The following is a 10,765-nucleotide window of genomic DNA, read 5'->3' as shown; positions in this document are numbered from 1 at the left end:
AAGTTTGGACATCCGGCTGTGGAGGATCAAACCTGTCGGACTATGTCTCTGTCGTTCTTTATCTAACAGGAAGTAGCCTGCGAGCATGACACTTGTGTACTTCTGGGACTTAGCAGGGTGTCTAGATTCCAAAATAGGTTGTCATTTTTGTTAGTAGGAAAATGCTTTCTATGACTATTCTTGGATGAAACACCCCGCTTCTTAGACATGACGTTTTGTGGCCTACCCTCCACGTGGAGAGTGGCAAAGACTCAAGTCAGCAGTTTCCCTAGGATTGTGTAACCTACTGACCCAGACTGAAATGCCATTTTAAAGGTTCAGGAAACCTTTGCAGATATTTAAGCTGATTAGTGCACAACACCATGACTTTTTAATATTGCATTTTTTTCATATATTCTATCATATTAATAAACGGGTTACACTTTCTGAATGAGTGACAGAAAATACTGACATTTTGAATATACATATTTTTTTAGATTTACATTACTTGTCAATCACTCAGCTTTCCAGCTAAAAATGGTTCATGTTCACATAAAGCCACACAATGTGCAAGGTTCATTTGTCATTTTATCATCTGAAAATTATTTAATTTTTATTTTTTTCTCTTTTGAGCCGCGCTGCCTTGCGTGGATTGTTGGAGTCGGTGAAGTGTAGTCAGCACACACAAAAAAGGCCAGACCATAATCCCCCCGCCCCCCACACTCTCCGCTACCTCTGCCCCTCCCCCCTCCTTAGAATGTAGACATCCCATAATATGCATACCCCCCCACCACCACCGCTTGGCCTGCCACTCCATAATAATCAAATTCACTCCCTCGCTGCTAGCTCCGCCCCATTCCCGCTGCCCCCCCTCCATCATCACTTCCTGTCTGAAAGGTTCCTCTCCTACAGCAGCCACTTACCAAAAAAAAAAAGTCAGTCTATGTGTATCGTCCCTTTCACACGCCCACCGCCGCACATCAAAATACAATGCGGTGAGCAAGTCGAGCTGCTTCGTTGTGAGAAATCAAACAACGGGCTGGAGGAAGTGAGTCATGTCGCTCTGCGTGCTGTGCAGCGAGCCTGACCTTCAGCATCATTTGGCCCCATTAGGCTAATTGTTGTCAAACTGAGGGCGCCATGATGAGGTCTGGTGTGTAAAAAAAACAACCAAAGATGGTTGATGGTCTTTTTTTTACACCTGAAGACACTTGGAATCACAAATTCACTTGAACCCAAGCTCATACGTGTAGGCCTTTCCACAAGGAGATAAGGCCTACTGGGTTTCTAAATCCCATGTACAGAATCAAAGCTGCGGGTCCTTTGTTAGCGCCATTTCTTAATCAGTTAGTGAGCTGGAATTTAAGATAGCGTTACAAGTGGCGGGAATCAGGAAGTCGACGAATATAAGTCGTCGACAGGAAGTAGTCCTTGAAGTCAACTGGAGTAACACCACGACAACGTAGAAAAGGTGGGCCTTTAAAAAAAAAAAAAGAGCATAAGTTGCGACTTAGAGTCAGGCACATGTATTATACATGCACACCACCATTTCATACCTTCCTCGTGCACATGCTCACACTCGCATACCTCCCCATCGTTATCCCCCCACAACAGAACATGCACACTAAAACACCCCCCCCTCGCACGCACGCACACACGCACGCACGCACGCACGCACACACCCTATTCCCCTCCCCCTCTCCCATTCCATACTAGGGCACGTCGTGACAAAACAAAGAACACCCCATAATAGTCAGTCGCACAGTATGCATGGTAACCAGTTATGTCATAGATGACTGTGTGTGTGTTTCATTCACCGTACATGAACATACAACTTACAGGCAACCATGATCCGACAACCACATGAATGACCGACGGACCACACACACACACGGTAAAAACGTGACATCTGATAAGGCTAATTTATATTCAAATTCAACACAACGGGAACAAAATGTTGAGTCACTGTAATCCACTACACAAAAATAGGCGCACACACAAAGGCAGCCAACAAATTACCATATCCAAAACACAGAAGTCATGCTGCATGTGCACGGCCTCACGTAATCACCCATAACTGTTCACTCTGCACAATCCATTCACCTGCCCGTCATGCCACATACATACACTCCTCTGATCAGTGTGTGTGGTTTAGTCCACACACACCGATGACATTTCATGGCTATCAAGAGATTGCTGCAACCTGCGATACAAACATGTTGTAGTTGTTGTGATTTGCCGTTTGTGCGTGCATCCTTAAAAGAAGACAAAAAAAGAGCAGAGAGGTCAGGTTTCTGTCCCATTATGCAACTCTCAACTACCCCCCCACCCCCACCCCCGCCCTCTTCCTTAGGCTTGTTGCCCATAGCAACACACTTATAATGAGGTCAAATGGCCATCCCATAATATTCAGCAGCGTAAGGAGGCGCCTTAGTGGAGGTGTCAGAGGCTGAATCAGCAACAAGACAAGATGGCCGCCACATAAACACAAGTTGAATCATCAGGTGAGACGCTTGCACAAGCACGCACACACACGTTACTTGAAGTCGGCCAATCAGATGAGCGGATATCTTGTAAACTTTCACTTTTGTTTTAACGTATCACTGACAACTTTTTACAAGTTAAGTCTGCAAAATTTGTCTCCCAAAATTCCCCTCCTCAACCCTCGCACGTGCACACACACACACACACACACACACACACACACACACACACACACACACACACACACACACACACACACACACACACACACACACACACGTAAACAGAAAGGCGGTTAAATCGCTTGTGACTTTGTAGGTTGTTCAGGGGCCCAACAGCACGAAAGCGATGCATGATGGTAAAGCAGGAAGCGGCTAAGACAAAGGCCTGTGTGGCGCCAAGCCTGCACGCTGTGTTGTGGTGGCCTGCGGGATCCATTTTAGACTGCCAATCAAAATGAAGCCAGCTCATTTGCATACTGTATCCAAAGACAGGAGAGGCACGCCCCCTAATGTTCACTGTAGGGTACTGCAGCAGCTCCCTGCTCTGCAGCATGCACATTTATGAAAGTAGTCTGCACTTAATGCTCCTCCAGTATACTTATAGTATGTTAATACTACTACATGCTTATAAGTATGCTAATTACATTTTAAAGTGGACAAAAATATGTGTTTGGTTGAGAAGAAGAAATTTGACGGGACAAAGGTCAAGTGTTTTTTTATTCATTGCCAGCAGCTGAAACATTATTGTTTGTTGAAGAAGCTTATCATTTTCCAAAAGTCACGTGGGCACATGACAGAATAAGATATATTCATGATAATACTTCTCATCGTCTTTACGATATTGGAACAAAAGCATCATTCAGAGAAGAGGTGATGGTAAACAGAAGTCAGTATTTAAAAATATTTCTCAACACTTGTACTGGCCTACAAAGACGAACCTTAACATTCTGTCGGCAAGCCCCAGCATGCCAGCAGGAAGTAAGAAATTTAGTTGCTAGCAGACTCACTAGCGTCTCAAGAGGTACTAAGTATTATTGCACAACAATGGATGAGCACCAGCTCAACGGGAATATTGCACCTGGCGTGTTGTCTTTAAGGAGCAGTAGTTTACGCCTCATTGGTGGAAGGAGTGATGAGGTCACGCTAGTTTACACCCATATAAAGATAAATAAGCTAAAAAGGAACAATTATATCAAACTCTTTTGGTCCAGAAAGTGATTAAAAGATTTGAGCGCAAGATCTGAAGCCTTCTACTGATGTTCAAAGAGGGCATTCATGTTGAAGAAGACCCATCACAATATCAATTTTCTTCTGAATCGATGACTGCATGTTGCTTTTGGACAAGGACTGCAAACTACAGTTAGGTTTGCAGAAGGAAGCCACTGTCTAACATCTGCACTTGTATGGTTGTGCACTTTTGTGATGAGCAGTACAGCGGCTAGCCCACATCAGCATTATTTTGGGGATTTTAAAATAGGAAACACTTTATGGCCGAGGCTTCTTTGGACCAAAAAAGTGATTTAAGACTTTGGAAATTGTTCTTTTAAGGCACGTCTCTAGTGGTTGCCTTAGAGTTTTTCTTCGAATGTTTTACAGATGGCAACAAAGTTGTTTCCTCCTTGATATCTATGCCATGTTTAAGTATACCCCCCGGCCCACCACCTCGCCCTCTTCGTCTGGGCTGAGAAGCGCCTTAGAGCAGGACGCAGCGCCGCTTGGGTTTGGACATAGGAGGCTCCAGCGCCGCCAGGATGGCTTCGTCAAACACGTTCTTCAGCCCCCTCTGAGCGAGACAACACAACAAGTTACATTTCTCACATAAATTTGGACCGCTTATTTTTGCTCGCTCATAAACGGAGCTGGTCTGACAGAGGCAAAGAAGATCGGTGCTGCCAACTTAGCGACTTTCTTGCTATATTTAGCAAGTAATACGAGCTCTATGGATGAAAACGACGACGAGCGACTAATCTATGACTTCTAGATACTCTAAAATGAAAGCATGCGTCGCTCTTCTCAACCAATGCTGCTGTTGGCCCCTCCCCCATCTAAAAGCACTCAGATGGCGCCGCCGTTTGTGACATTTAAAAATACGACAAAAGAAAGCGACAGAACAGTTTTTTGTTTAGTTCGAAACATATTTGTTTTGCTTTTCAGATTTTTTTACTTTTTGCAAACGCGTCATGGCCCATTATGCAAATTTGGTAGGGGAAACACTGGCATACACACCTGCGTCAGCGCTGAACACTCCACATATTTGACAGCCCTCAGATCTCGCGCCAGCTTCTCTCCGTGCTCGGGCATCAGAGCTCGCTGTTTGTTCTTGGCCAGCTTCTCCAGGGTGTTGTGGTCGTCCCTCAGGTCCATTTGCGTGCCCACCAGTAGGTACGGCGTGGACTGGCAATGGTGGGTAATCTCCGGCACCCACTGCGAGGCAAGGCGGTCAAAGAGGTTAGTTTGTGACGAGGGTTTAAAGTGTTAGCATTTGCAACTTTGAACCGACCTTCTCTTTGACATTCTCATAGGACGACGGCGACACGACGGAGAAGCAGACAAGGAAGATGTCTGTCTGGGGGTAGCTGAGGGGTCGCAGCCTGTCGTAGTCCTCCTGGCCTGCAAGGGGGGATGCAGCCATCACAACTTGGAGTAGCAAGACACTAGGGTGTACTCCCCCAAAACCATGCTGGACTTGAGTGTGAGTCCCCCTCCCTCTTGTCCTGTCCCATCACTTCAGTTCTGCTGTATTACAACAATTTCCATGACTTTCTGGATTGTTTCCAGTCTTATTTGGAGTACTTTTATTTCTACAGTGCAAAGCGGCTGCAGTCATTACTTGCGAGAAGAGCAATCGCATTAACTAAATGGCAAGTCTTCATTATGCGCATGTTCTGACTTTTTGATTATTTTAAGTCTTTGTTTTTCATTTGCATTATGAACAGTGTTGCCAACTCCTCAACGAGGAAAGTAGCCATTGGCTGTCCTAAAAGTCGCTTGATGATGTCATTACCTAATTTCCATAATTTATGGCAATTGATGCTGTAGGAGAGATACAAAAGTCAATTTAAAAAAAATCATTATGAATAAACTGCAGATTACTTTTCTTCTTTGGATTCTTAGTTGTTTTTTGTATCAATTTTGTTCTGCATTGATAAATGTTTAAAGTATCAAATTTGATTAAAAGAATAAAGGGTTGTGATATTTACTAACGAATCATATCTCATGACTGGCTCATTAACAGGAACGATGGAATTGGAACGTTGCAGGGATTTTATATTAGCTTGACATGACAGTAAAGAAATATTTACATCTCGCTTTTTTTAAGTGGCAGCTTTGCACATGTGCATTTTATTTGCAGTATGGAGGCGTGTGCGTCTCCTCTCTGCAATGACATGAGCTAGCTAGCGAGATTTTGAACTTTGTCACAGAGATAGAGAAAGAGAGAGAGAGAGACACACACACACACACACACACACACACACACACACACACACACACACACACACACACACACACACACACACACACACACACACACACACACATACATATATACATACGTTACACACAGACGATTTTGGAGGTGAGTAAATGAGTGAGGCTGTATACAGTTGCAAATCAAATTAGGGAATTGATTAAATTGTGACAGTAAAAAAAACATTTACATTTAAAATTTCAGTCAGAACTCGGAAATTCCGACTCCCCACTATAAATGGAACGCACCATAAAAGTCCAGACGACAATTGATTTGCGCACGAGCAAACCGCTGAAATTCCCTCCCTGTGAGGTTTACCGCTTTGTTCGCATCACCAGCTGACCGGCAGCACCCGTCACTGGTCGTTGATGACACTTTCAGCTCAGTCTCCAAGACTCAAAAAAGTCTCAGAGACACAAAAAGTCTCCAATAACACCCCAAAAAAAGTCACTGGATTTGTTGCTAGTAGCTGTTGACAAAAAAAAAAAGTAGCCAAGAGGATTGTAAAGTCGCCAGATTTAGCGACAAAGTCGCCAAGTTGGCAACACTGATTATGAATTGTGTCATTATTGAAGAACTCGTAAGGATCAATGGCATAACAGTTGTCGTACGTCACGGCTACGTTGCTTGTTTGCATGGTATCCTGTCGAGCCCTAAACAACTTTTCATGTATGAATATATAGTGTAGTATATATTTTGTATGGCTGTTAAAGGCAGTGGCAACAAGGACATCAGTGTGGATCTACGCTAGCTTAATTTTTCAACTCACGTACAGAAACAACTTACGCAATGTAAGCAAATACCCCACAGCCAAATCAAAGTGTATAATGTTCATATACTACATTTAGCCTATTATTTGCGCACTATTGACGAGTGACGCACCGAAAAAAAATACTTTGCTTACAGAAACCGGATGTTGTGATGACATATCCACTTCCGCTGGTGGGTCGTGTCTTTTCCTGCGCACACGAATGATGTAGCTTGCCCAATGTCGCAATATATTACATTTATATTTATATGGTAAATTTTTAGTCTACATTATACCTGCATTATCCTTTTCATTTTTACCCTTCCATCCTTTGCAACTGAACAATTTCCCTTGTGGATCAATAAAGTTTGTCTAAGTCTAAGTCTAATCGGGTCGCATTCAGGTTGTATTTCCCTTACACTGCAGTCACATTTGAAAATATTTCAATCGGATTTGGACTACCTCCTGAATCTGATGCGAAAAGATCAGATTTGAAGCACTTTGGAGCGTTTAGACTGGCAAAAAAAATCCCATCTGTGTCACTTGAGGGCGAAAAAAATCAGATTTGGTGTGCAGTGTAAATGGGGCTCCAGGATTTTAAGTATGCCCTTAAAGGCTTCATCTTGCGCTAAATAAAAGTCGCTCTCACCTGCGGTGTCAAACAGTCCCAGAGTGTACGGCTCGCCACCAATCATCACCGTCACAGCGTAGTTGTCAAACACCTGCGAGGGAAAGAGAGGATGATGGGAGAGGAAGGAGGCTTTAAATGGTTCAAGTTTAATAGTGGAATCAGCACCGACTAACAATGCAGTCATTAGTTTGCAGTCAACAGGGGTGTTTCCTAAATAATTATGGACCTGCTGAGCTTGTTGGGCCTCACCAATCCTTGTCAACAACAAATGCACATCGAGTTCCTGGTCCTTAAATTCCACCTATTAACTCAATGTAATGGCTCTATCCTTGCCGACAAATAAAAGCGGAGACGTCTGTCGGGGCTCACCGTGGGGACGTATTCAGACGGGAACTTGTTGGTGGTATATGAAATCAGCAGGCAGGTCTTCCCCACAGCGCCGTCGCCCACCACCACACATTTTATAGTCTGCATCTGAAAAACAACATGAAGAATTACTCCTGGGCTGGAGGTTGCAGAAGGGTTATGTGACCAGTGGAGGAATCACTGTTGTCATAGTAATCATTGGTTGCCTTTGTACATATTAAGTGAGGCCAGCTTTTTTGCCTTTTGTCAACAAGTACACACCAGAAAATACTGAGGAATCTTACAATGTAATCTATTACCAAACTTTACTGTGCGCACCTTTGTTGGCTTCATTTTGACTTTAATTGCATTTGTGCCACCGCCCACTGGAAAGTTTCTACTTTGTAGTCACTTCGGCTCATATGGAACCCTAATGGCCACAGTTAGACCAAATAAAGCAACCTAACACACAGTTTGTGTGTTTCTACAGAACATTTTACATCATCCATCCATCCATTTTCTACCGCTTGTCCCTATCACGAGCTACAAAATATTTCTCATAATGTGTCACTTCTGCATACGTAAAAAACACCATTCACGCAAGAAAAGTTAAGACAAGATGTAAACCGAATGTTAGGATTGTTGTTGTTTATATATATATATATATATATATATATATATATATATATACATACATACATACATACATACATACATACATACATACATACATACATACATACATACATATATATACATATATATATATATATATATATATATATATATATATATATATATATATATATATATATACATATGAAAGTTAGCAAACACCAGCTAGGTGAGTCACATCCGCCCGGACCCCTCCCACAACAAAATAGCACGTTCAAACAATTCAAAACAAAACAAAACAAAAAAAGGCACACATTGGACAGTTAAACGTCTGTATCGTCACAATATTTGGTTACATTTGGACGAGCAACACGTCCACATCCGGGAACTTTTAAAACGTTTGTCAGCGAGTTAGCTTTTTTTTTTTTTTTTTTTGCTGCAACAGTACGACAAAACGACATAATTTATTACTCAGTTATGACCTAACAACGCAGAGGTTTGTGGTCAGGAAATCAGTAAAAGAGTGCGATAAGTCGCTGTCAACTTCCTACCTTGACTTCTCCCAGGCGCCCGAACACTGAAGCAGTCGTGGTGCGTTCGAGTGCTTTTTGAGCCAGCGCGGAAGTCGGCAACGTGATGCGTTTAAGTTCGTGGGTTTCATAAAGTCCTCATCTTTAAAAAAAAAAAAGAAAAAAAAGTTTAATCTTTATTTACTCATTAAATAATTTCTTACTAAAACATTTCTCCTCAACGACTATTGATAATTCTTATGTTCTACAGGTGTTTTCGTCAAATACACTTACACCGCCAGAGGGAGACATATCAAGACAGGCCAAGGGTAATAACACAAGAGAGGAAGTTCATTTAGTGTTATTCATACAATCATTGTTTGCCTCTATTTATTGTTTGAATGCTCCAAAGCATTCACACATATGGTTTTCTACACCAACATTCATCTATTTAGTCAACTTATTCTTCTTCTCCAGATTTTGGCGCGGTCTACCTTCCACATTTTTCATCCGATTCAAACCGTTCCAACTTCAAACTGTTCAGCCTATTTGGGAATCGCGGGCTTTCTCTTGACAAATTCCAAAAATTCCCAGAGTTCCCGGTTGCCCGGGACATTTTTCCCATTCAAAATGAATTGGCCATTTTTCAAACTTTCAACATTTCCAAATTTTTCAACCTATTCAAACCATTCCACCTTCAACACATTCCACCATTCTGGAATTTCACACTATAATTTTTCCAAGTTAAAAAAAATTCCAGGATTTTACAGAATTCCTGCTTTTCCAAAGCCCGATTTAACCCTTTTTTCTGGCGACTACTCCTTCCACATTTTCCAAGGCATTTCCACCATCAAAAAATTATCTTAATCAGGACAAAAAACTAAGTTGTTTTTTCAACTGGAAAAATTCCCGGTTTTCCCGAAATTCCAGGAATTCCATAATACCTTTTCTCAATTTAACATGTTACTATTTCAACATTTCTCGACCGATTTGAAAAATTCCAACAGTAACCATTTTAAGTCCTTCAGACCATTCAAGTTTTTTACCATTTGCAGAAAAAAATCCTGCTTTTCCCGAAATTCCCAAATTTGGGGGGAAATTCCTATTGGAATCAATGGGACATTCTTCAAAGTTCCACAACTCCCACATTTTTCATCTGATTCAAACCGTTTCAACTTCAAAATATTCAGCCTGTTTGGGAATTGTGTGCTCTCTTTCAACAATTCTAAAAAAAATTCCAGGATTTCAGTTGAACTTAAGCATTGGAGCATTCACACGCAATTCCTTCAGGAATTGCCTCTTCTAAGTATGTGAACTGATGTGTCTGCCTCCCATGTATTTGTAATCACTGAAACGGCAGTTGATCTGCCGTTTCTTTTCTGCTCTGGGCACAGATTCGGTGACCAAAAGTCGGGACCCAGGGTGGACCACTCATCTGTGCATCAGTTGGGGACGTCTCTGCGCTGCTGATCTGTCTTCACTCAAGATGATCTCCTGCAGGCCCCACTATGGACTGGACTCCCACACTATTATGTTAGATCAACTATGGCAGGGGTGTCCAAAGTGCGGCCCGGGAGCCATTTGCGGCCCGCAGGTAATTTTTTAACGGCCCCACGGCACATTCTAAAAATGCAATGAAAAAAAATGAAAAAACATAAAAAGTGGTATAAAAGAGCAAACAGGTGAAATGTAACAAGAGAATGTTGCATTATTTACTCTAATAACACAAAGCTGCCATGCAGGCTGTTTCTTTCTTTAAAAAGTAATAATGTATCAAAATCAATGTCATTATGAATTATTGACCTATTCAAGGCTCCATTTACTTCACATTAAATATTCCACTTTGAGATATTTTGGGGGGAAAATGTTGCATATTTTTTGGTTGCCATTTAAAAATCAAAGTTTTTTAAAGAAGGGCCTAAAACGAACAAACAAAAAACATAAACAACAATAAAACTTATAATTGACGGATAGATCTGAAGT

General features: G+C 41.9%; 1 protein-coding gene across 1 annotated transcript; it reads right to left on the bottom strand.

Annotated features, from left to right (window-relative positions):
- Window positions 1–3,164: 3,164 nt before the first annotated feature.
- On the bottom strand, window positions 3,165–8,942 carry LOC133655955 (cell division control protein 42 homolog). The gene is made up of 6 exons (XM_062056621.1): window positions 8,825–8,942; window positions 7,683–7,787; window positions 7,332–7,404; window positions 4,966–5,075; window positions 4,692–4,889; window positions 3,165–4,248 (listed from the first exon to the last, which is right to left on the bottom strand). Exons 2-6 carry the CDS (start codon window positions 7,785–7,787, stop codon window positions 4,159–4,161), a joined length of 576 nt encoding a protein of 191 aa, XP_061912605.1. The 5' UTR covers window positions 8,825–8,942; the 3' UTR covers window positions 3,165–4,158.
- Window positions 8,943–10,765: the final 1,823 nt, after the last annotated feature.

This window comes from Entelurus aequoreus, linkage group LG08 (genome assembly GCF_033978785.1).
Source record: "Entelurus aequoreus isolate RoL-2023_Sb linkage group LG08, RoL_Eaeq_v1.1, whole genome shotgun sequence".
In the NCBI taxonomy this organism is placed as follows: Eukaryota; Metazoa; Chordata; class Actinopteri; order Syngnathiformes; family Syngnathidae; genus Entelurus; species Entelurus aequoreus.
This window is presented reverse-complemented; position numbering and strand designations above follow the sequence as displayed.